At 35.8% G+C, this 27,821-nt stretch overlaps 1 protein-coding gene and 1 long non-coding RNA gene across 16 annotated transcripts in view; one reads left to right on the top strand and one right to left on the bottom strand.

Moving 5' to 3' along the window:
• Window positions 1–27,153, top strand: part of nrxn3a (neurexin 3a) — a 375,985-nt gene extending 348,832 nt beyond the window's left edge. For 7 of the 14 annotated variants that reach the window (XM_065244835.2, XM_065244834.2, XM_065244837.2 and 4 more), the window contains 2 exons: window positions 9,677–9,761; window positions 24,522–27,153. In XM_065244835.2, the coding sequence (XP_065100907.1) occupies window positions 9,677–9,761; window positions 24,522–25,441 (1,005 nt within the window). In that variant the 3' untranslated portion in view covers window positions 25,442–27,153. Of the gene's footprint in view, window positions 1–9,676; window positions 9,762–20,724; window positions 21,303–24,521 lie in introns of all 14 variants that reach the window. The other 7 variants (XM_065244841.2, XM_065244843.2, XM_065244842.2 and 4 more) reach the window with 5 other exon arrangements.
• Window positions 1,732–3,783, bottom strand: LOC135733471 (uncharacterized). 2 transcript variants are annotated; one of them, XR_010526957.2, is made up of 5 exons: window positions 3,558–3,783; window positions 2,741–2,886; window positions 2,279–2,376; window positions 2,051–2,136; window positions 1,742–1,970 (listed from the first exon to the last, which is right to left on the bottom strand). It is a non-coding gene; the product is annotated as an uncharacterized lncRNA (long non-coding RNA). The 2 variants fall into 2 exon arrangements; XR_010526956.2 differs by lacking the exon at window positions 3,558–3,783 and having other exon boundaries at window positions 1,732–1,970; window positions 2,741–3,004.
• Window positions 27,154–27,821: the final 668 nt, after the last annotated feature.

Consider the following 27,821-nt stretch of genomic DNA (forward strand, 5'->3'; position numbering starts at 1 on the left):
TTAAGCTCTTATTGCTTGTCCCGGAGTTTGATTTTTATTTATTAGCTTTCATGTTTTACAAAAACATTCATCTTTATTCCAATTACATTGTAAACTTTGTATTTTTTACCGTTTTAGTCCCCATCGTCTAAAATGCCCACTGAATATGCCTCTGTTATTATTTTTAGTCTTTATTGTTTTGTTTCATAGGCATTTGGCACAAGAGTTGGTTTTCTTACACAGACTATTCTTGAAGCTCAAGAGAAAAATGCAAGCCCCTGTCTATAATGACCTTTACCATGTCAAGGTAGAATAATCAGGTTTCACTCTTTCTTTGCCTCAGCAGGCCGGCAGACAGCTCACTAAAACTCAGTACACACCAGAGCTGCTCATTTTCACCTGGGCAGATGGATAGCTGGTCCACAGGGCTCTGTCATCTACAATTATGTAGTCCCCTGCACAGCTGCATAGTTGTATTATTCAAGTGTCACATCTTCAGCTGTGAAAGATGAAGATATGCTTCATTTAATATGTTGAAATGTATCTTTGCACAAATTTTAGGTGCACAAAAAAATTCTGTAAGCGTAGATCTGATTTTCAGCTACACAAATGTATAAGTTTGACCCCCAAAACCTGGTTCATACCGTGCCCGGGCATGTTTTGGTTAATTGCACCCTGGCCCGCTTGCAGATGTGGGCTCGGGTGCATAATCCACAGTGTGAATGCAAATCGCGCGCTTCCAAATGGATCCATTGCGCGACCACTCACCTTCATCTTCCTTCGTAAAAGTCTTCAGGTGCGCGCAGCACACAGCAAAATCACTGGTGTTAAAATAACACCCAGGGTGTCAAATTTAACACTGGAAAAGTGTGTATATGTGTCCACACTACACTGTGTTAATTTAGTCAAAAGTGTAGTGTTAATTTAACAACACTCATTATATGTTAATTTAACACTCAATATTGTTAAATTTTACGCTTTGTTCAACACTGTTCATTGTTGTTTCCACACTACACTGGTGTTGGCACAGAAATACAGTGTTAAAAATTAACACTCCTAATTTAAAGTCAACACCGGTGTAATGTGAATTCAACAATGTTAAGTGTTAAAATACTGATTAATAGCCACTTTTGTTGCTAATGGGTTGTTTCTATAAAAGACAAATGACAAGAAATATTGCAAAACCTCTTTTTATTAAAGTACATCACATTAAATATTTACATTGATACACACAACACTTTGCATTTAACACTGCTTATTTAAATACCTCAGCTACAATTAGAAACAGAATACAGTATGGAATAATGAAAGTTATCTTATACCACAGCGCAGTGACATGAAAACCACTTATTATAAGGTCTTTAATATATCAAATGAGAGTTTTAAAAAAATTAGCCACCCTACTCAAAACTTGAACATTAAAATACACTGCAATTACCTTACTGGCAGGCAGAAATGCTTATCCTTCACAATACTAAAGATTTATCCATAACAAAACAGACATTTCAATTCAAAAGACGTTTCATTTTTCTTAAATACGTTCCAACCTGGTATTTAGTTCTGTAGTTGTTTTACTCATGATGTAGTCGAAGGCTGCATCAGTGGTCTTCATCATGGAGGGAATGGCTTTTTGGTCCAGAATGATGCAAAAATTCTGGATGCAACTTCTGTTCCCAACGCAGTGCAGGCAGGGCTGTGCTGATTCATTCCCCTCAAAGCATAGATTGATGCTCATCACCTAAGTGTTTTAAAAGAGTGTATTTGATGAATGTATTTGATGTGTATTTATGAACTTGTATGCATTTACATGGGGTGAACAATGCAAGCAAACTAACTGCTGAATAAATAACTAGAACAAAATACTAAAAAAACTTACACCGCACAATCAGTAGCTTCAGTTGCACATTGACCCTCTCCAGTCTTTCTTCCTTTCACAAATGAAGGCAAGAGGTGAATGAGCCAGGGAAGAGCTGCCACATCACTGTCCCGTCCTAGCAAAACAGAATTTAAACACCATGAGTATACAGTTAAACTTTAAAACCGTAAAAGTAGCAAACCCATGTACACTTACCATATTTAAACTCCTGTTGACCAGACAGAGGGTCATCCATATTGTTGTATGTTGGCTATTTTGCAATACATCACCTCAGCATATTTCTGCAGATTTTCAAAGACAAAAAGAGTCAAGAAAATACCAAAAAGGGTGCAGTTTTAACCGTTATTTGAATCAAAATCATCTCAGTATAATAAATCATGTTAGAGACAGTGTACAGTACAAAAATGTACTGTGTGTACTCACATAACTAGTTGGTAAGCTCTTATCCTCCAAACTGGGTTAAGGAATAACAGTTCCAGAATTCATGGGTATGCCGTATTCAAATATAGTCTGGTAGGGTCCTATCACAAAAAATGACAATAAAGACTCTGAAAACTCAACATTCTTTTTATATTAAAAACAGCACTCAAGACAAAATATGAATCTTCATTTATACATTTTCAAAATAGTAATCAATTTGATTGCTATTTAATATGACATCAATAGCAAAACGATGTATGAGAAGATAATATATTTTTATTAAAGTTGGCAGCAGGTCATGTGAGTTTCTTTCCAGATTATTAATAATAATAATAATAATAATAATAATAATAATAATAATAATAATAATAATAATATGTACAAAACTACATATACTAAAAAGATTGGTTAACTGTTCAGTTATGTCAAATAAAATGATTTATATGTATAAATATATAAACTTACCTTCTGTAATGAATTTATATAAGTATTAGCAGTCGTTTCTCATTGGAAGTCATCCATGTCAGGTCTTCTTTAATAAACTGCCCTAAAAACAGCATCTCTTCTGAATGATTTGAAGCACTCAGTGTGAACTTTCACCAAACTAGCATCTATAATGACAGAAAAACAAATGTTCGCCATACACGTTTTACACTTTCGTATGTATTTGCCATTTGCATCTGTCTGACATCTAGCGCCACGAAAAGCATACAACACACAATGCATCCAATCTGTGCATACAAATGATGATATATTGTGAGGTTTGGCGATATTTCCCCTGTTTGCATACATCTTAGAAAAACACATGACGATGCGGTTGCGGTTTTCTCCGTGTTTTTCAGTAATTTGAATAATTAACCGATATCCGTGCACTCACGTGCATGTAAACGACCTCGTTAACTCACGGTATCTAGCCTGTATGATTACCTTATAACGAGCATCATATGGTGAATAAACGAGCTTTCATTTAACTTAATTTCATACCTTCAATTTGTAAGTTAGTGCATTTATCATGGTTCAATTCTTTCGTTCATATCTCCTGTTAAAATTATCCTTCTTGGTTTTAAACTTTTAGCTAGCAGTTTAACTTTATACTAAACTAACAAGGGAACAACGTAACACAAGGTAGCTCTGATTAAACTGAACCAAATAACGAACAAAGGGGAAATAAAATGGGAAAAATATCTTATTTAGGTTTTTTGGCATATGGCTGCGTAGAGTCAGACAGAGAAATAACAGTTTAATTTAGCTAAACCATGTGAATATTATGAGACTGATTTACCTGATCTCTTCAGTCCTCCTGTGAAAGAAAATGGCGGTAAAATCCCTGACAGGAAATGTTTAGTGGAGGCGTGGCTTGATTTACACCGCTCAGAGTGAAATCTGATAACACCCTTGTTTTACACTGACACTGTCGTGAATATAACACTGGCCTAGCAATGTCAGTGTTATTTTATTACCAGATAGTGTTAAAACAGCATCAACACTGTGTATTTAACACCATCCCTGAAAATTTAACACTGGTGATTTTGCTGTGCAGGGTTACGTGAATGTCTGAGCGGCACATGCGACAGATCTACTAAGCAATATGATGCATGTGAGCATTCGCATCCCAATTGACTCAGACTCATGATAATATGGGCTCTAGTGCCTTACGTCCTGATTTCTTCAAAACAATGGCATCTTAATGACAAAAGCGTGTTCGGGCTCGGATCGATAAATGTACAGTGTGAGTGTGTGCTTCTGGGGGATTAGGGAGGGGGGACAATCGCGCTCGGGCACGGTTCAGTTATATGGTTGCATCAAAAGGGACAAACACAACTGCTAATAAATTAACCATTGCTGGATTGTTTAGTGCTGGGTTGTTGGGCTAAATATGGACATTTTCTAACCTAGTGGTTTGCTGGGGGCGGGCCACCTTAGGGGTGAGATTGTGCCATGGGGCTCAGTTTTATAAAATTTTATAAAACACTAGTGATGTAGTACTCGACTCCCGATTTCTGATTTCTCTGACTCATCTGGTACTTGTTCCTTCAAAGACTCGGTCTTGACTCGGTCTCGGACCACAGTGGGAGGAGAAGGACTCGTAATTTCAGACCGAGTCCTCGAGACCAACACATTTTTTATGTTCATATAAAAAAACACAACACATAGCAATATTAATAAAATTCAATGTTGACGGGCATTATTTGAAAATGACATCCCATGCAATGCAAAGATACTTCCATCAGAACAGTTTATTTATCTCTTGGAAAGATAGAAAGAAGATGATGCATGTGGTAGGGATTTTTTTAATGATAGTAAAAGCATAGTCCATATTAAGACGTTAAAACTGCTCCTCTAAACAATTCCCAATCTAGCTTAGTCTGTAGGCCTAACTGTTGATTATTAACTGGGGTGATTTTAAATCATCAATATGAAAACTGACATGTTTTATGGTCTTGGTCTCGACTCCTAAAGGACTAGGTCTTGACTCGGACTCGACTGTATTTGAAAACCAACGGACTCTGTCTCGACCCTTCAAAGACTCGGTCTTGACTCGGACTCCGCATAGGCGGTCTCATCCCCATCACTATAAAACACAATAATATATATATTATAAATTCTGTGTAATTATAGTTCAGAAAAATCAGGCTACTAACCAACAGAACTACTGCGTTGTATCAATTAATATGTTTAATTCAAATTCTAAGTTTGAAATGTTTAATATCATAAATTTTCTTTGGAGGGGCCAGGAAGGGACTCACCCTACACGGGATGTGGGGTGGCACCTGCCAGAAAGTTTACGTTTGTTTATTTTTGACCCATCCATGTATTTTTTTGGTCATATTTTGGTCATCAAAATTGCAATCATGGAAAATTAATTAGAGGTAAAAAGCCCCTGGAAAGTCAGCATATTATTATTATTATTATTAAAAATATATTTATTTGGCCAAACACATTGTTTCTTAAATGTGTACATTTTCTTTAAGACTGAAAAATATGGTGGATTTTCACGGATTTGCTTATCTGTCAGACATCATGGTGTATTACATGCTGAGCTTTGTGAAAAGTGAAAAAAATAAGCTAATCTTCCAGAAGTAAAATATTAAGTTCCCGTCACTGTGGGGCTGAGGGAGGATTAGGCTCCTCTGCAGAGATGAATGTTGAAAGCTTATATACCACAGAAACACATTCTCATTGTTAGTATATGAGCTATTTTCTCATTTCCAGCAAAAGCATCAATAAATGTGTATAAAATGACATGATGCAGTAAATCTTATTGTATTGTTTGCCTGTAGCAATGCTGAGGTTGTGTTATTGTGAAAAAAGATAAACAGCTTTTGAGATATTTAGAACTGTTACATATTCTGTGCTAACAGATTCAAGGATTTGAAAGTGTACATAGCAACAGAAAGCTTTAGATGTGCATGTATGCACAAACACATTCTTCAAGTATTTTGTGTCAGGTGCGTTTAATACTGAACATCGAGGGCTGGAGTGGTTTATTACATTAAATACTGCATTTTGCAGTCATTCAAAAGTGGAAACTCGAGATAATTTCACATTTTCCCTGCGATCAGTCAATTACGTTTCTCATTGCTGCGTGCATCTGTGATCTCCGTCTCTCCTTTCAGCCATAAAAATGAGTTGTGTGCCACACTAAATATAAATTCAATGAATAATTTTATGTTTACGCAAAACGATATTGCACACAGCTTTTCTGTGGAGAGCCGGCCCTGCCTGGTCTGATGTGCATTCAAATGCATCTTTGCACGCAATATTTTAAAATCCTCATTCCAATACTGGGATAAAGAAAATATAATAAATTCTTTACCGGCTAAGTCCAAGAAGAATATATGGGAAAAAATGCGTTATTATGCCGTCAGACCTATTCATATTTATGGCCCTGTGCTTTCACCTGCGAGAACGCTTTCTATTGCTCCCTGCGTTATTTAAAATTTCATAAACTCGGTCAACGACAGTACTTATTTTGTCCCACATTCTAATCTGCCCCTAATAAAGACATGCCAAGCGGAGGCTGTGAAAAACGAGCTGGGTGCAGCGCGTGGCATGAGTAACGGAGAGCAGCGCAGATAAATCACAGTTGTAGACACGCAGATAATCTTGGACTGCTGCTGTGTGTTTGGTCCTCTCCTCTCAACGGCAGTGATATACAGTGATGGGAAATCCATGCAGACTTTCGAAAAGGCGAGATGGAGGTGACTCGCATAAATGTTTGACGTGAGCAGTTTTTCAAAATAAAAGTTTTTATCTTCCGAGTTTGGAATTGAGACGAGCACAGCAAACTCAATATCTGTCTATGGTGAACTACTATTGACAATAAAATAATGATTTGTTGAATCTATGTCCGTGGACTGTTAAGTTATGATGTGAGCGTAGAGAAGAACTGGAATCAGGATTGTAATTATTTTGTATCTTTTTAATCGTGAACCTGAAGAAGGTTCAATCTGTGCATTTTCTACACTGTCAGAAAAAAAATGGTCCAAAAATGGCCGTGGCTGTCACTGGGGTGGCACCAGTGGTGTAGTGCAGGGTATGCAAAGGTATACGGGGTATACCCACACTTCTTTATTAGATAGCATGGGGTATTCCCACGTTTAAATATTAATAATAATTTCATAATAATCCTTACACTGAGGAGTCAAGCAGCAGAAGTTAAGTAATAATACTAGCCTATTTTTGAGTGCACTAAATATGCGAGACTATAGTCTTAAATTAAATCACAGGGTGTTCAACCTTAGTTGATGGGGTGTAAATTAAAAAGTACACCCTTATACCAAAAGAGTTAATATTAGTACCTCGAAGTTAGATTTTGGTTCCAAAGAGTGCATATTAGTATATCAATGATGCCTATTTGTGATCCGCTCTGGTTAAATAAGTCGGAAGTCGCAACGTTTCATTTTAAGATATGGATCGATACTGTGGAAAAACATTGAAATAATAAAAAAGCTCATTTCAGAGAACAGACATTCAAAAATAATCTCCCAAAGTTTCGTAGTCCAAATAATTATGTTATTTAAATGAATGTTAAAGTTGAAAAAGTTTTACTAAATTCGCTGGAAATGAACATTGCTTTTCTCAAATCCTCTCGGAGCATTTCCCGGGTTTCCCCTGAAACGTCACTGTCTCTCCAAATATGGTGTAACACGTTGTATATTGAGCCAATCAAAAAGCTTAGAAATCTTCACAAACGATGATCATTTGTCAATGGGAAGCACCGGGGCATGGGATTGGTCCAGCCATCCTCCTGTCAGACTCGCAGCGCTCTGTATAAACAATTATTTTAACCCAATATTTAACTGTTGGTATCTCCGTTATGAATTTGTTACAATGTTATTGTCAACTAGCCTACACAAAGAAATGTTTGCATAGGCTAGCATTATTTGTTTTCTTTTTGCTTGTCTCTCTGCCTCTCTCAATTTCTCTCTCTCTCTCATGCACACGCACGCGTACACACACATTTTCTCTCTCTAGCAGAAATGTTGCACTCATGTCAATCTTTCTGATTTTAGTAAATCGTTTATTAAAATAAGTACTTTACAATAATTCGAGCTTCAGCCTGGTTTAATAGCATTTATATTAATGTCTTTGGTCAAATTAAGCTGTAAAATAAATAGTTTATCCCTTTAAAAATGCAATGGATTTTGAAAGATAAATACAAAAAAAAAACGGGCAAAAAACTTCGATTTTCTCAGGTTTTCAGTTGGAAAAAGAGGGCAGATGACCATAATTCAAATGTATATATCTTTAAAACCATTCAAGGTATGACTTCAACTAAGAATCATTTGAATCTCAATTTTGAAATTTGGGTCACTGTGACTCATTTTGCTGGATCAGGTCACATTTGGTACCAAACGTATCTATTACACGTATCTATAACTAAATGGTAGATATTAGGAACTTTTGAAAGGGTACTGTCCCAGTGACAGTTTGGGCAAATTGTTTTACCATTTTGTCTGACAGTGCAATGTACAACATCACAATGATGCTGACAAAGTGAAATAAATGCTTCAGTAATATTATCTAATATTAGTCAAGCGTGGGTGTGCATAATACGTTGCAGCATATGCCATGCCTGCACCTAACTTTTGATTTCTGGAGCAAGAGCATCTCGCCGTAAAGGGACGGTCAAACGAGAACTTTCATGGGCTTCCATTCATAATCATACAAATGCATCAGACCAGAAAAGCAAACCTGTTCAACAATATTTCGCAGTTCACTGCATACCAAAGTTAAGGTCTGGTACATAACGGCATGACCGTTCTCTGAAAAGCACAAATGGACGAAGACACAAAGATCTTAAATTGACAAACTGTTCCACGCCCAACAACACAAGAATGATGCAGTTTTGTGTTGCTGTTGTTATCCTACAGTATTATACACTTAAAGAGCTTGATGCTTAACATCCTTACAAAGCTATGATTTTGTGCATTAAGCTATTAAAACGGACTCTTTTTTTTTGAAAATATACTTATTTTCCAGCTTCCCTAGAGTTAAACATTTGATTTTTACCATTTTGGAATCTATTCAGCTGATCTCCGGGTTTGGCGCTACCACTTTTAGCATAGCTTAGCATAATCCATTGAATCTGATTAGACCATTAGCATCATGCTAAAAAATAACCAAAGAGTTTGGATATGTTTCCTATTTAAAACTTGACTCTTCTGTAGTTACATCTTGTACTAAGACCGACACAAAATTAAAAGTTGCAATTTTCTAGGCAGATATGGCTCTCATTCTGGCGTAATAAACAAGGACATAACAGGCATAGTGATGTTACACACTGCCCAAAAATAGTCCCCTGCCATTGAAAGTTACTAAAGGGACTATTTTCGTCTGCTGCGTAATATCATTGCGCCTCCTGCAGCCATGTCACAGCAACGAAGTCTTTGATTATTATGCCAGAATGAGAGTATAGTTCCTAGCCATATCTGCCGAGAAAATCGCAACTTTTAATTTTCTGTCGATTTTAGTACACAATGTAACTACAGAAAAGTCAAGTTTTAAACAGAAAAAATATCCCAACTCTTTGGTTATTTTTAGCGCGATGCTAATGGTCTAATCAGATTCAATGGATTGTGCTAAGCTATGCTAAAAGTGCTAGCGCCAGACGCGGAGATCAGCTGAATGGATTCCAAAAAGGTAAAACTCAAACACTAGGGGAGCTGGAAAATGAGTATTTTTTCAAAAGAGTGTAGTGTACCTTTAATATAAGGGTATTGTTTTGTTCAAAGTTGGTTTTAATATTAACATGCTATATATAACATATAACACTATTGTGCGACTGGCATACCACCTGTTTCTGGACTCACATAGTCAAAAAATGCCTTCTACTGCATTAAGTTTGTCTTTGTGTGTGTCTCTTGTTCTATTTTTGTGTGTTTCGTCTGATCGTAGACCACAGATGAAATGGTCTCATCGGCGGAATGTTCCAGTGACGATGAAGACTTTGCGGAGTGCGAAGGACATGCAGGTGGGCTAGGTCAGTTGAATTTTGCTTGCCTCTCTGTGGTGACGTTTCATTTGCAACTGAGGATCAGATCCTCAAAGCATCGCCTCCCCCCCCATGGATAGTAAAAGTGTAACTTCCCGTCCAATCCAACCCATGTACACCAAAACAGAGATATGGATATATTAGGATACCATTATAAATATAATAGGTATGCATTTCTAATTCTTAGTCCATTCTGTAGCATAGAATCTAACCATCTCCCCCTCTCAAACTTTTATTAAGAGCTACACTTGGCCATGGGGTTTTCCGAAGTGGTTAACATGGTCACACTGAATACTAATTTTGTCCCCAAATGCTTGCAATGAGAGCATATGTACAAAGTTAGTACAGAAAAGTGACATGTTCTCTGCATTGATGCTTCAAAATGTATCATACTGAAGTTTTGTCTGTCATGTGATAGTGGACTGCGTTTTCGCATATGATACATTTTGAGATTTCTCTTGAACTTTGCTTTCAGCCAAACAGTAGAGTGATATCTATCAGATTAATTGCTTTTGAAGCAGTCTTTTCTTTTGCGTTTCCTCATTTCAAGAGGCTTGATCTAAATTAACTTTCTTTATAGAGAACAGATATCATCGAATTTCTGTGTAGAAATTTTTGTTTTGTGTCGTTATGCTTATTTTTATCGATATCATTTTGCCTCAATGTGAACAAGTTGTTCTGCTAATTTTTTCCAACCCAAATATGAAAAATATGATTCAGTAATTAGACAGAGATATCGAGAAAGAAGGAGAGATGTTTGAGAGAAGTCTGCGTTTTTTTAACCTAAAGATATCTTTGAAAAAACAGTCGGTCGTGTCTCTGTGAAAGATGTAAATGTATGATTGCAATTATAGTTACTTAATTGAAATGTTATACTTTAACACAGCATGATTCCAATCAGAGATCTACTTTCATCATTTTATAAATTTGCAAAGCCAACATTTTACAATAATTGGGTGTTTCTTTTAAAAAGGATTTGTCCCAGGGGTCGATTTATATTAAAAGTAGCCATTTTTACAAAGAAATAGCTATCGTAAATAAAGCTAAAATCAAAATATTTACTGTGTAGATCTTATTGTTTTACGCGGGTAAAACCTTTTTTTTTCTAAATTCACACTGCCATGTGACCCTGGACCACACAACCACACTTATAAAAAAGATCCTTGTTGCTCTTAAATTTTAAACAACTTGAATTAATAAGTTATTTCTACTTTTTTGACTATTGAGGAGTTGGTATAAATAAAGTTAAATGGGCTTAAGTTATTACAACTTAATTTTTATATTTCATAGTATCTTCTAACTAGTCAAAAAAAAGTTAAAATTACTTGTTCATTAAGTTGCTACTTAAACATTTAGGTGCAACAAGAATTTTTTTACAATACAATAACAATTTAGTTTCAACTTTCTTGACTAGTGAGGAGTGGCTTGAAAGTTTAAATAACTGGATACACTTTACAATAAGGTTCATTAGTTAACATTAGTTAATGTATTAGCTAACATGAACAAACCATGATCAATACATTTCTTACACTATTTATTAATCTTTGTTAATTTTAATTAATAGAAATAAAGCATTTAATTGTATGTTTATGTTAGTTCACAGTGCATTAACATTAACAAAATTTTAATAAAGTATTAGTAATTGTTGAAATGAACATTAACAAAGATTAATAAATACTGTATAAGTGCAAGGCATTATTAGTTCATTTTAACTAATGTAGTTAACAAATGTTAACTAATGAACCTTATTGAAACTGTTACCAAATAACTTAAGCTATTTCTACTTTATTCTTATATTAAGTTATCCAAATGAAGACCTTAGCAACACATATTACTAATAATAAATAGATTTTTTTCAGCATGATCTTACGGCAAGTCGTGTTATAGTCACAAAAAATTAATTAATTTATTTGTGTGTCCATGGCACGAAATTCAGCTTTTTTACATGCCTTGTGCACCAATGTCTTTTTTGTGTCACTCAGCACGAATTTCTATAAATATTTTTTGTGTCCGTGGCACGACTTTCTTTTTCGTGTCATTTTATGTATTGTTTTTTCCTATTTTTAAATCATTGTCGCTTGGGGTTGGGCTTGGGCTTAGATTTGGGGTCTGGGTTAGGTTGTACTTTTATGTATTGGTTTCTATGTTTTTCTTCTGCTTTTAAAATTATTCTCGTCTGTAGTTGGGGTTAGATTTGCGGTTTGGGTTAGGATGTCTAAAAATGTACAGAAATTGATTCTAATCCCAACTCCAAGTGACAATGGTAAAAAAATTGGAAAAAACAATGAGAAAACAATACATAAAATGCCACGAAAAAGAAACGCCACAGACACGAAAAACTATTTATAAAAAATTGACACGAAAAAGACATTCGTGCTCAAGGCATAAATAAAGCTGAATTTCTTGCCACGGACACAAATAAATTAATCCCATTTTTTGTGACTAAAACACGACTTTTTTGCATTAAAAAAAAAGTATTTTTGGCTATTTGCTACAAATATACCCGTGCGACTTATAACTGGTTTTGTGGTCCAGGGGTCACATTCGTGTCTATAGTTGGAGAAACAAAAATGTTGTCCAATTCTGCATTTGTCCCATCTGATAAATGGCCAAGCACATAACAAGAAGATCAAATCATATTCAAAGCCCAATGCCATTTCACAGCCTGTTAGTTTTATCTTTTGCCTATAAGGTGGGCACAGAAGCGTACAACATGTTTATAGTGTCCCATCTGATGAAATTGGTATATGGTTATGTTTTCACCTAGACACGACAGGCTAGCAATCTGCTTTTAAACCAGTTGTGACCCTCGGCAATTCTCTCAAATGTCAATCCCAATTTCTTCCAAATGACAGTCATCAGGTTAGCGGTTTGAGAACAATATCCATCTTTCGTAAATCTTTATGTACTCATAAAGAGAGCTATTGACAGGGTCCCAATCATCCAGTCACGTTTACACAGAAATTCATGCCATTTCTAACCTCTACATCAGGTGATGTGAAACTGCATGAAACATTATCGCTGCAGGGGTCCGTCCTCATATTTTCTGTAGAGAGTATTCTGTACCGCATGTGTGGAGTACTACTCCTATTAATTTCATACGCTTGTTCGTTGTCTTTCGATAAAGTCCTCATTTTATTTACCAGCTATCCAAAAGCAACATTCCTGTCATCTCGCCTCATCTTGTTCCGCATGATGTTTTGGTGTTGAAATCGATTTTTCGTCCATTCTTCTCGGGCATCCGTGGCATCATGTCCTTGATCTCTGATTAACAAAGCAAATAACAGGCAACTAAAAAATTTTTCTTGCCATCAAAAGCATCAAGTATTTATATTGGAGTAATCTTAAGAAAGTTGTGTTAAAAGAATGACCAGCCCTTTTGAATCCCTCTCCCCTTCGCTTTTGCAAAGCCGTTCTGCATACAAAGTAATTTTTTAATGCAGATGGCACAGAAAGAGTTTTATTGCCACAAACTGTACGCTTCTTAACATCATGCTTTCTCAAGCAGTCATTTGTGGCATGTAAAATGGTAGCTGCTAGCCAGTGTCATTTTCTCGATTACCGTTTCATTATTCAGTGCATGGCACCATTATTTGTACTTAACGCTTATCTTTATTCATAGACTAACCTGTAGGGCTGTATGTTTAGGCACCATCGCTCAGCTTATGGATGCATAGATTTCTGCTGCATTTTCTGTATTCATGTTTCTGTCTATCAATCTGTCTCTGTGTTGATGTGTTGTCATGTGATTCTGTTCTCTGTTTGCAAAATGGTTTGATTTTCCCTTTTATCTGGAATTCCATAGGAGGGCTTATACATTGATGTGCTTCCGAAATCATTTAATATTCTCAAATGTTAAAATCTCATTATCTAAAAGTTCATGTCTACATACAAACTGCCTAAATAATATTTCTATCATGTAAAGTGGTCTAGGTGTATTTTTAGAAGTAAACAATGTCCCCAAAATGTGCATTCATACTAAAGTTGTGTTAAATAGCTCTCATTTCAGTGTTTAAAATGAGCATTAAAGGATTCCTCTCTGAGCAAGTGAAAAGGTGAAGTGAATTTGAAATTGAGGCCAAAAAGTCTCCGGAGAATGAATTATCTGGGCAACCGATGCATCTTATACTCTTGTATTACAAAGTTGAGTCTGTATATTCAGGGTCAGTGTGATGTATTCACTCTAAAGTTGTCTCACAAATCCATGTCAGCATGGAGTATAACGCTAATCAGTTTTAAAGGTTAGTCTACATCTCTGCAGTTCTGCAGTCAGTTGAGTCAGTTCAGGTGTTTTATTTAAAGTGCAACAAAAAATATGGCAAAATAAATTTGCATGTTGCACTTATTTTAACTAATTAATGTATGTAGTTTTGTGAGAATCCTTATATCAAATATTCCCTTCTTTATGGATTTTGGGGCTTTTATATGCTTGTATACACTGTCAAAAAAAAAAAGGTTTAGTGATGCACCGATGTATCGGCCACCGATATTTATCGGCCGATTTTTGATGAATTTGAAACCATCGGCAAGAGCACGAGAAAGGCCGATACCGATTGTTTATTAATTAACTGCATAAAGAAATCCATTATATGTAAAAAAAAGAGTTAATGTTTTTAATAAAATAAATGCTGAATAGCAAAAACCACCTTTGAAGGTTGTCATGCTGTCTTATATTTGTTTTAGCTTAATTTGTGCCTCTCTTATTAGGTTGGTCAGTTGAATGTTAATTAGATCCAATCCATGTAAAGTAAAAATAATTTGGTGCAGAAATAAACTAGCTAATAGACCAACTGTATAGTATTGTATAAAAGTGTTTAATATCGGTATCGGCATCGGTATCGGCCCAAAAAAATCCTATTGGTGCATCCCTATTTAAAACGGCAACTTTTTTCTGCCACTGGGGTGGTACCCTTAATGGTTAATTTTTTTACCTTTATGGGTATACAACACATTAAAATGTTGTACTTTTTGGGGTACAATATTATACCCTACAATGTAAAATTACACTGTCTGTGTAATTTTATTTTAGCGTTGAACTGCCTGAGAGACTACGGATGAAAATTAGCCTTTGGCTAAATCCGGTACAATACATGAAATGGAAATTGATGTTAAAAATTGTGCATGGTCCCATTATGAATAAATAAAAACAAAAAAGTACAACTTAAAAAGTTACTTGAATTGGTAACACCTAAATATGTAAGTCTATTTAACTTACATTTTTCACCTAAAGTGAAAAGTAATTTTTAAAGCACTTTTTATTGTGCAAGGACTTACACTGGGGAAAAATTTGTTGGTTTCTACTTAAAAAAGGTAAGTTACTGAGTTGCCTTAAAATGTTGAGTTAATTCAACTTAAAAATATTAGTTAATTTAAAAAGTTAAATCAACTCAGATTTACAAGTCATTTTAACTTACTAATGTTTATCTTGACAAGAGATTAATTGCTACAACTTTTAGAAAGTTTAATTTTTTTGACTATATTTTATAAGTTATAACAACTTATCTGTAGTTATAACAACTCATCTCTAGTCAAGATAAATAATAGTAAGTTGACATGACTTGTAAATCTGAGTTGATTGACTTGTTGAAATGTTAAAATGACTTGTAAAAAGTTGATTCAACAAAAACTTTAAGGCAGCAAAGATGTACAGTAATGTACTCAAAAAGGAACAACATTGTGTTATGTTTTGTATACCTGGCTGTAAAGGTACAAAACAGAACCTTTGGGTACCACCCCAGTGACAGAAGAGCTACAGTTTTTATTTTACATTGTACTGTGGTTCAGGCTATTTTGACGTATAGAATTACAAAGAATCAAACCCAGATTCATAGAAGTATTTCCCCATTTTTCATTGGTGCTTCAGTTTAACTTGATTATAAATGAAGAACAGACGGAATAAGAGAATAGAGACAGAGCGCCGATATGCAAATTTGAAAACCACGCCCACCGGGGGGGAAAACAATCCAACCGTCTCCATTGACTTTGTATTGCGAGAGGCTGCCTCCTTGTCATTTCTGGCTTATAACAAAAAACAGAATAATGCCTAAAAGCTGCTGTGTGACAATATGTACAGCTAACAAGCCAAAGAACCCAGAAATAAGTTTTTATAAGCTGTCGAGCCGTAAAACCCTGTCTTTAAGGAGAATAAAGTGGATCGCCGACTACGTTTCCCCCTAGTGGACGCAGTTCTACTAATAGAAGTACTATGAAAAGTTGCCTGTTTCCACTTTTGTTTCTTTAAACGCTCGTTTTATGAGGTCGACAGCTTAAAAAAAACTTATTTCTGGGTTTTTTGGCTTTTTAGCTGTACACCTTGTCACACAGCAGCTTTTATGTATTATTCTGTTTTTAATTTTAATCTGTAAATAAGTTTTTATAAGCTGTCGACCCCAAAAACGAGCGTTTAAAGACACAAAAATGGAAACAGGCAACTTTTCATAGTAATACTATTAGTAGAACTGCGTCCAATAGGGGGAAACGTAGTCGGCGATCCACTTTATTCTCCTTAAAGACAGGGTTTTACGGCTCGACAGCTTATAAAAACTTATTTCTGGGTTCTTTGGCTTGTTAGCTGTACATATTGTCACACAGCAGTTTTTAGGCATTATTCTGTTTTTTGTTATAAGCCAGAAATGACAAGGAGGCAGCCTCTCGCAATACAAAGTCAATGGAGACGGTTGGATTGTTTTCCCCCCGGTGGGCGTGGTTTTCAGGTTATGACGCGCGGCGCTCTGTCTCTATGCATCCTGTGTGAACATCCTACCTTAGATGACAAACCGTGATAAACTCAAATAGAATTACAGTATAATGAAGCCAAAGCCTTATTTAAAACACATATTTTATGATTCACTACTTATAATAGCTTAACTTGTCTATATATAAATATATATAAAATGATTAAAAGTATTTATTCTGTTAATTAATTAGCATATGTAAATAATTTGATTACAATTTGTTTCAAATGCAACGGAGAAGAAAGGCTTCAGCATCTCTGACTAAGATTAAACGCCTGTTAAAGCTAAAGAATTTCCAGTGAAATGTGACTTATACTGACTGTAACTGATGCATTAGTCTTTGTTATATGAACAGCAGGTGGCATTAAATGCTACACTCATAGTTTCTTTCATAATACCAAGAAATTCTCTAAAGATAAAGGTAATGCAAGTGTAGCTTGTTTATGCCATGATGATTGAACCCAAGTGAGAATCTTTGGACTCAAAAGCAATTAGATTCCATCCGAATGCATGAAAATTGGAATAAAGGTAGAACAAAGGAAGAATGGTTTGGATAGGAAAGACCGTATTGCTCAGCCCTATCCTGCACCAGAAGGGGGGGGCTTTGCTTTTATCACGGTCCAGCAGGTGACTGTTCAGCATTTGAGCTACTGTTTAATTATCTATCCATAGTGGGACCAGAGATAAGAACACACAAGACGTCTCACATTGAAAGACACCTCTTGTGTGTGGACAGTTTGAATACCCTTCTTTGCAAATACTTTGTGTTACCTTGTGTGCATTTTAATGGGGCACATTACTTCACAGTTTACTTGCATAGTAGGTTTTAAAGATGCACTTAGCTCAGGTTCAGACTCAAGACTGTGTGCGGTTACATGACAATGATTGTACTAATAATGGAAATTTTGTCTTTGTGTTTTCAAAAAAATGGCATAGACACAAGAACATTGTCAGAGTGATTCCCGTTTACACAGATCCACAAAAACAACTAAAAATGCTGTATTAGGGGCCGTTCACATATCGTGTCTTTTGCACGCTCAAGTTCGGTATTTCAAATATAGGCGCCGGTATGTGCGCTCACAATGAAAGCGGACCACATGAAGTTAAAAAACATTTAAACTTTTCAGAATGCCGCAAGCGCACCGCAGGTCATGTGACAAGAACCTACGCACCTAGCATTTTCCTCGCATTTTTATGCATGATGTGAATGGCCCCTTATGCATTGCAGGCCAGTAGTTGGCGATGTTACTTTGTAAAGAAATTCCTCTACAGAGTGATAAAAACAGTCAGTCAAAACTCTAAAGGCATTGAGCAATTTAGTTTGAATGAGGTAGGTTTATTACAAGGTTTATTATAAAGCAGAAAACTTTTGTAAACCCTGTTGAAGAGATGTTAAAGGGACACTTTACTTTTTTTTAAATATGCTCATTTTTCAGCTCCCCTAGAGTTAAACGTTTCATTTTTACCATTTTGAAATCCATTCAGCTGATCTTCGGGTCTAGCGGTACCACATTTAGCATAGCTTAGCACAATCTATTGAATCTGATTAGACCATTAGCATCGCGCAAAAAACCCCCCAAACATTTTCAATATTTTTCCTATTTAAAACTTGACTCTTCTGTAGTTAAATTGTGTACTAAGACCGGCGGAAAATTAAAAGTTGTGATTTTCCATGCAGATATGGCTAGGGAACTATACTCTCATTCTGGCGTAATAATCAAGGACTTTGCTGCCATAACATGGCACTAAAGGAGGCGCAATAATATTACGCACTGCCCAAAAGTAGTCCCCTGCTATTTAAAGTAACCAAGGGGACTATTTTAGGCTGCTGTGTAATATCATTAGTACACAATGTCTAAGTACACAATGTAACTACAGAAGAGTCAAGTTTTTAATAAAAAAAATATCAAAACTCTAGCGCAATGCTAATGGTCTAATCAGATTCAATGGATTATGGTAAGCTATGCTAAAAGTGGTACCGCTAGACCCGGAGATCAGCTAAATGAATTCCAAAACGGTTTAACTCTAGGGGAGCTGGAAAATTAGCATATTTAAAAAAAGTGGAGAGTTTCTTTAAAAAGCTTTATACAAAATAATAATGATCTTCTTTGAGGGGAAAATTCTGTCATAATTTACGCTCATGTTGTTTTTTCTCTTGTGTTGAACAGATAAGAAGATATTTTTTGATATTTTGATGGTAAGCACACGAGTTGATGGTACCCATTGATTGTTTTTCCTAATATGTAAGTCAATGGGTATCAAAATATCTTCCTTTCTGTTCAACAGAGTAAAGAAACTCAGAACAACATGAAGATAAGTAAATGGTTGAACTAAATTAAATTTTTGGTTGAACTATCCCTTTAACAAGTGTTCTTACATCAGCCAATAAAATTATTATAAATCAGTATTATAATAAAAATATTTTTTCAACAACCAAATGAACTGCGTTCTGCTGTTGAATAAACAAAGATCTCCACAAAAGCAAAAGTTCTCTCTAATCTCTCCGTTTATACATCTTGCAAAAACGTGCCTGTATGCTAGCTAATTATAAAATGCTTATCACGAGAAGTGTAGAAGTTACACTTAATAACATCAATAACAGCATGCGTATGCTACAGTATAATATGTTGGATCAGATACTTTTAATTCAGTCAGTCTGGTGGTGCGCAAAACAAGAAAAAGCATCAAGAGTTGTCATAACTCAAACAAACAAGCTCTGATGGTCACGTAGCCGTACAATTTCATTGCGAAGAAAATTGTGCGGCTCTCACCGTTGATTGAACATTGACTCATGTTCAATCAGACCCCTGCCTGTATGGGAATGTCAAGATTTCCCAGCATGCAATGTTCTAGAATGTTGGATAAAATAACTAGAGAAACATATATGGCAGAATAGTTTGGTTTGATTGTTAAACCTTTGGGGAGTTTAGACTTCACACTGAGTTTAATCATATACATGTATTCATAGAAAGGGACATTTATTACAAAATGTTCAGTTCAAATAAATATTGTGGACATTTCATAAACCAAATTTGTATAACAAAAATAAAGACTTTAATTATCAGATTATAGACCAAATTAAAGACTCATAAATCAGGAATTTTACCCCAAAACATCCAGATTTTTTATTACAACCCTCTTGTGGAATTCCTCAGTCAATTCACTTTTGCTTTTGAACCAAAGTCTGTAGGTACCAAACGTGATCATGGATGTCATTTTAAAACAATTTGTTTATATATAATGACTTTAAAAGATTGGTATAAAACCCCTGCTTTTTAAAATTCACAAACAAACAAAGATCTGTGACCTACAGGCCCTGGTTAAAAGGCTTCACTGATCCCAGTTAACTTTTGATGTCCGATTTGACCCCCAGCTTGCTGTATTGTTCGTCTACTTTCCCTAAATGCAACTTAGTTTACGCATGCGTCAACATCTTGCAGTAAAAAAGAAAATTAACCCATTTTCAGCCAATTTTCCTCTCTCTTGACATACATCCAGACTGCACGCCTGTTACATGTTTAAGACTAACAATGACAGATATATTTGTCTCCGGGTCACATGACAGAGGAAGCAGTTGTCTGTTAAACTGTCCCTCTGGATTGTGTCTGTTTTATAGTTTGTGCATCTGGTTGTAGTGTGTGAAAATTAGAATTGCTTTGTTCTTTCGTCTCTGGGAATTTTGTCTCTTTATAATTTATACACACTCAAATCAATTTCATTTTTTGTTGGTTACCATTTTTGAATAGCTGAATTTTTGGGCTTCGAAATTAGTGCTGAATTTTTTGCCTATAGATGTGAATATCAAATCACAATTATCATTAATTTGATAAAATGTTTTTTGGTCTTCTTCTTAAGATTTGGAACAAATTCAGTGAAATTTCCATGTGCTTAAATGTCTTAAAGTCTTATTAAAATACACAAATTGCAATGAAACCAAATTTTGCATGCATGCAAAAACAACCATGTGTGTTTTTTTTGAGATTTCCAAAGGCACATGAACATCAGTGAAAAGGTTCCAGATCTTGATCTATTTCTTGTTTTTTCAAATTCTGCAGTGATCTTGATGAACAATTGACTTTTAAAGAATGTTTCAAAACTGCATGGCGAATAAGTTGCAGTTTAGGGTTTGTCAGATTGTCAGTGTTAGAGTTTTGTTCTTTTTCGTAGATGGGCATGTATATGCTCATTGTTTGTATATCCCCATCCCTTCCTTACAGCCAAAAACGTTAATGCTGCCCGACCGCTTCGTACTGCCTATACATGGACATGGCAACTGACTTACACAATCACCCCCATCATTATCATCTCCTATGTAGTATGTTCATAGGTCCGACACCCTTCTCACAACGCCCCTCCCCTTCCCCCTTTAGCTATGGTCAAATATGTACAGTCATCCATTCACTCAAACCTGAAGATTTAATCCAATCTAAGCAAAAAGTTTAATTACTAGAATGTAGATATTTATTTAACAAAAAAGAAATGCTATATAAATCAATGGCTCTAATATGTACAGTTTTTGTAAGAAAACTGGATTATTTATCAAAGTAATGACAAAACAGAATAATGGTGAAGTTTATTTTTCATGTTACGTGGTGTGGATGTATGTGTTGTTGCCTCCCTGTATTCTCTCTCTCTCATGTGGGAAGAAAAGTATATATAAATATATATCTAACCAGAAACACGATAACCAGTCACTTTGTTTTCACAAGAAAATAACTGTCCGAGAACATTCTTACACAACTTTCTTTTGTACGTTTTTTTCTTCATGCCAAAATCATGCGAGCAATTTGTTGATGTAAGTTGACAAAACTTGGTATGCCTTTACGTTTTTCTAATGTTGATAATTTGCTTGTTTAAATGTACTGTATAGTATATATTTTGAGATCAAAAGTTGCTAAATACTGTATTTATATTGCCTGTTTGTCAAGTATAGTATAGTTTGCTACGATAACTTGTGGTATTGGCTTTATTTTTGTTATCATTTAAGTCTGCCCTTTAATATTAAGATTTATTTTTTTCTTTAAATTTGTTTTTATGCAAGTCCTTTGGTATGTACGTATATGGCTGATGGCAGTTTTGTCTTAAAGTCGCAATGGCAGTTGGAAAATCAGGTTACAGAAATGTCAAATGAAGCTTTTTTTGTTCATTTACTATAAATCTTAGCACAGCAGATAAGACTGAGATGTGTTTTTATTTAAGTTTTTTATTAAATTGTAACCGTCAGTAATATCTGAGCATCTCAGTGGCTGTAAACGAGAATAACATAACTTTCTACGTGAAAAACTTAGTCTTAGTGTTTGTATCCCATTCTCCGAAGTTTCAGAAAATTAATTTGGGCCTATTTATAAAGATCGCCTTTATTCTTCACATTTTAAACTGATAAACCCCTTACTGTCCATAGCAATGTCATTTGTTGCTTGCTTTCTAGGTGTAATGAATTCCTTAGTACTAAAATACTTCTTTTAGTCTTAGGCCCATAAAAAACAACCTTATCCATTTAGTAACCGGGTTTAATATTATTCAGCTGTCATTGCACATTGAAGAATAATAACTGCCATTAAGAAAGCCATTCAAAAGGCATGAGTTAGTGTGCTGCTGGGGAGCCAGATCTTTCTTCATATATAATGTATATATGTTCATACACACAGACAGACAGACGGACAAATTACGTTCTTCTTGGGTATTCTGTATGTGACCCTGCACCACAAAACCAGTCAATAAGCAGTGTTGGGGGTGTAACGCATTACAAGTAATGCGCATTACATAATAATATTACTTTTACGAAGTAAGGAGTAAAGTAACGCATTACTTTATAAATGTACACATAAATATTTGAGTTACTTTTTTAAAAAAGTAATGCGAGTTACTTTTCAGTTTAATTAATTTAATTTAAAAATAAAATAATGTACTGAATTAAACTAAACATATAATGTAAAATTATGTGCCTGAGCAGGAACAGTTTGAGTCAGAAACGGAGATGGCAGGCCAGAGCTTGACATTTTTGCGATCATAAAAAACACCTGCATGCCTGAAAGAGGTCAAGCCTCAGCCAAAAAAAAGTAACGCAAAAGTTACTTTTTTGTTTTTGGGGAGTAACTTAATATGCACCAACATATGTGAAAACAACCTAAGTCGCAGTGAACTATACATCGCGTTTATTAAAAAAACTCACAAAATCTGAGCCGAAGAACAGACATTTAATCTGGAAAGGCAAGTTATTCAACTAAACAATAGCACAAAACAGCAGGCAGAATAGGTGTCCGTACATGTTAAAGTAACATAAACAGTTATTTACACGATACTGTACACAATAGCATACAGAAAATACCTGGGAGGCTGGATAGGCTAAATTAACAATGATAAGCCAAATCAAGTTCAAAAAGGTCCCGATGTCATTCCACATCACTGAATCCATTGAATTACATAAATACAGGAGCAGCATAAAGCGGACTTTCACGGCTGTAGACGGTAATGGTTTCTCTTGGTTCATATGAATTAATTTTGACTTATAAGTCGCACCTTACTAGAAGTTCCAGTACCCGCCAAACTATGAAAAAAGTGCGACTTATTGTCCGGAAAATACGGTAGTTGTATCTGGGTCAAATATTGTCTCATCCTAACAAACCATACATCAATAGAAAGCTTAATTATTCAGCTTATAGATTGTTTAAATATACATTTTAATTTTTTATGACTGGTTTTGTGGTCCTGGGTCAAATATAAGCTTTTGAGATACTATGTCACATATTAGGTGAGGTAACTCAACTCCTATTTTTTGTAAAAGAAAGAAATGTTTCTTTATTTGATTCATTCGAACATTTGAGCTATTAGACATTTCACACAATGTCTGTGTCAGAAACCTAGCTCACCAATCTCATGGTAGTTTTTGCGGATTTTACAATGTAAACGTACGTTTTGGTACATTTGATACTATTTACCTTGTACGAAATCCCTTACTTTATTGTCGCCCAGACAATCAGTGCAGTGTTTTGTTTATGAAAGTGCCTTCTAACTTAACCAAGGCATGTCTAATCACCAAAAACAAATACAGTATTTACATATTTATTTCTGTAGTGGTTGACTGCAGTGCTTTTTTTTGGTAGAAATTGTCAAGTTTAAGGTATAAATGTAAACAGATATATACCGTACTGTGCAAAAGTCTTAGGCCACCATGCCAGAATTAGATTTGTTGTTTTTGCAATGTTATAATTGTTTTTTCAGTCTCTTTAATAAAATACATCCAGAAAATACAGGAAATGTGTACATAGTGATAAAAATGTATAAATAGTAAACTGATGTTTCAAGTGTAGGCTAAAGATCTCTTAAACCTAAATAAAATTAAATCCTAATTTCTCATTTTAAAGAATTTGGTCTTTACATCATTCTGCTCAAAAATGGTCAAGATGTGTTTAGTGCCAAGAGAGGTCACACTAAACACAGACAAAATTTCATTTTTTTGTACATATTTCCTGTATTTTCTGTTTGTATCTTAATAAAATACATTGAAAAATAAATATGGATGGACATTAAAACTTCTAAAACAACAAGTCTGGTGGTGGTGGCCTAAGACTTTTGCACAGTACTGTATATTATATATACAATATTACGTAATATTAGGGAAAAATACATCCGTGTTGCTTTTAAAAAACAGCAAATGTTATGCAAACGTTGGATTTAAGTGTGCTTGCTTACTTCCTTTTACAATCTGCCAAATTTGTTAGTCATGCAAAATATTTAAAATAACATTCAAAAAGCATTAAGCAGTTTCAGATCTTTGGAGAAAGACTCTGGCTCACCCACAAAGACCTCTCGAGTCCTTTTGATGCATACATATTAATATTTACGTTCTTGGTTATGAAATATCATTTGGCTTTTGTCTTTTCGTTTCCTTTGGTTTTCTTTATAGAAGCCTTGTATGCTCTTATAAAAGCAGGCTCTTTTCTTAAACGTATTACCGCGAGAGGTCTCGCTGACGTTTCCTAACCTGCCCTCCGTGTCTGTGTCTCAATTGTAGGAGGTGAATTAGTTATCCCAGTACTTGTAAAGGACCCCTTAGAGCTCCCCTCTGTAGCCAGTCGTACACCCTCCATCCCCTTTCCCCCAACCCTCCGCCCCCACCTCACCATTATTGAGACCACCAAAGAGTCCCTGTCCATGGCCACTGAGGCGGGGGTACCTTGCTTGTCGGACCAAGGCAGCGATGAATGTGATGATGATGATGATGGCTTGGTGATATCTGGGTATGGCTCTGGGGAAACGTACGACTCTAACCTGCCCCCTACCGATGACGAAGATTTTTACACCACCTTCTCCTTGGTAACAGATAAGACCTTGTCTTCGTCGGCCTTTGAAGGTGGCTACAAAGCTCACGCGCCTAAGTGGGGATCCAAGGACTTTAGCCCTAACAAAGTCTCCGATTCTGGTAGGACATCCACTACCACGTCTCATTCCCCCAAGTTGAGCCGCTCCACATCCACGCCACCCAAACCGCCTGCAGGCAAAATGAATCACAGGGAGCTAAAGCCCCAGCCCGACATAGTCTTGCTTCCATTGCCCACTTCCTATGAGGTAGACAACACAAAGCTGAAGAGCCCATTAATAACCTCCCCCATGTTCCGTAATGTACCCACAGCAATCCCCACGGAGCCGGGCATCAGGCGGGTTCCGGGGGCCTCGGAGGTGGTCCGTGAATCTAGCAGCACCACCGGAATGGTCGTCGGGATAGTGGCTGCTGCCGCTTTATGCATCCTAATTCTCCTGTACGCCATGTATAAGTACAGAAACAGGGACGAGGGATCCTACCAAGTTGACGAGACAAGGAATTACATAACCAACTCGGCACAGAGCAATGGAGCAGTGATGAAGGACAAGCAGCAGAGCGTAAAAGGCGGCAGCAAGAAACAGAAAAACAAAGACAAGGAGTACTACGTGTGAGTTCCCAAACCTTTCCGAGGAGAAAGAAAGAGAGAGACGAACAGATACACGCAACAGAACTTTGAACTATTGGGAGCTGCGCCGAGAGATATGGCGCCAGGAACCCAAGCCTGGCGCTGTGCTGAGACTTGTGCGGTAAACTCTCACGCGAACTGTACCATAAAGCACACTTACTACCGTAAGCATACCGAGAAGGTAAATAGCAACATTAGTGACCTTATTCCTCTATCTGGTCGGAGACGTTATCAGTGTAGAAAATTCCACAGCTACATTATAATCCTAAGTGACTTTTAGAGGTGTGTGAACCTTGACGTAAATATCATTTCCGTTTTCCTTTTTTATGTAATTCTGTAAAAAGAAGAGAACGTTATATCGGCCATATCAAGCATGTAAGAGACAGAGTCGGGACCGAAAAATCACGAGTGAAAGAAGACTCCTGCCAACAAAATACACATATATATATATATAAAAAAGTATATAAATATATATATATGAGAGATTTGTATTGTTTATACATTACATGTGGTGTCTTATCATTTCTGCAAAAAGTAAAAACTGTCTTATCTGCTAAAGAGAGACTCTGTGCCAGCACAGCACTGTTAAAGAATGGTCATTTTGAATTGTACAAGCAACTGTAATATTGAAAACGTGCGAGTTCTGAGAAAGACGGTGAAGTTTCCTTGTCTGATTGTAGTGCATGCCATGCCATCCCTCGCTTCGATATACGATGTTCAACATCGTCAATCACCGGGCCAATCCCACCATCAGCTCTCTCTCTCTCGTCCCTTACGTCAGCAACAAGGGAACACAGTTTGGTTTCTTTGCAACAAGTTGCTGTTGGAACTTTTTCAACCGTATGTACGTTGGTCCATATGCTCTCGTCTCTTTTATATAAAGCTGTCTGGTGCAGACTGGCACAATGCTCTGATACTGTTAAAGGATGTCTATACGAAAATAAATTTCATGTGAAAAGTGTGAAGAATTTTATCTGTTGTCACAGTCGACTGTGTCAAACAACAAATTTGTTTACATATTTTATTACATGATAGCGGTTGTACTTTGTAGGTAGATGATGTACATACAAACCTAAGTTGTATTTTTTTTAGTAATTCTATTGTACAGAGAGATCATTTGATTTATCAGTGTGTATTCATGAAGAAAAGTCTATTCATGTGATCGAAAACATACAGACGTTTTGTAAGGAAAAGAAGAGAATATTGTTAGATTAGAGGTCTAATCTTTCTCGCAGATGTTTCTAAGTCGCATGGATATTTGACTACTTGAAGCTGTCAATCAAATACAAGACACACTTCTCAATTGTATCGGTTGTTTTATTTATAGAAGAATCAAAGAATATGTAATAAAGACAGACTTATATGGATACGCACATGCAGCTCGGATAATTTACGCTGTGTGATTCTTACCTTAATGTCTTAATTCAAGTGGCCTGGACTGCGGTTTATCCTGTCGCATCGATGCACAGATTTCAGTTCTTGTTCATGGATTTATTTTTTGTTTCCATTTTTAAGATATTTCTTTATCACTGTGCCATACATGAAATGTGATGATGTGGCCATGGTTTACTTTTATTTTTCTATTCAACTTCATGTGCAGTTTTATTCTTTTCATTTATGACATTATAGTCATGGCTTCGCTTGGAAACAATATTTGATGATGGTCTATAATAAAACATTCCATTGAGGTTGATCATATACGGTTGTCTTAATGTGACCCAACATCTAGCACATCTGCTGTCTTATGGTATGTGCGAGTGGTACATATTTTTCTTGCATTTAAAGGGGGCACCTTTTATTAATACCACTCTTGTTTTAATATGGTTCATCATTCTTGATGATAAGAGTTTATACTGAAATTATACATTTGGTGTCGAACAGATGAGTTTTAATTAAAGGGGACAGAGAATGAAAAAACATTTTTATCTTGTCTTTGTTAACATAATGGTAGTCTACCCACATTCACGAACATACAAAAAGTTCTAGACATGCTAAACATCTCAGTCTCATAAAAATTCCTCTTTTAGAAATGTCAGCCAGAAAACGGCCCAATCTGAAAAACTGATGCTTATGACATCACAGGCATCTTACTGCCCCTCTACTTTAAAATAATTGGCTACATTTTTTGAGTGGCAGCAAAGTCAGCCAATCAATAATGAGATTGCAAGTAAAGCCAGTAGGGGGAGCCAAATAGGTGCAAAACCACTTGTTTTAAATCCCCCACCCTAATAGAGCTTTCTGAGAGAGGTTTTTAGGAAGCTTCTAAAGCATTACAGACCCAAACAAATTTATTTTGCCTACATGTCACATCACAGAACAAGGATAAATACTTAGTTCAATCATTCTATGTCACCTTTAATTCTTTC

The sequence above is a fragment of the Paramisgurnus dabryanus genome, chromosome 17 (assembly GCF_030506205.2).
Source record: "Paramisgurnus dabryanus chromosome 17, PD_genome_1.1, whole genome shotgun sequence".
NCBI classification, from domain to species: Eukaryota; Metazoa; Chordata; class Actinopteri; order Cypriniformes; family Cobitidae; genus Paramisgurnus; species Paramisgurnus dabryanus.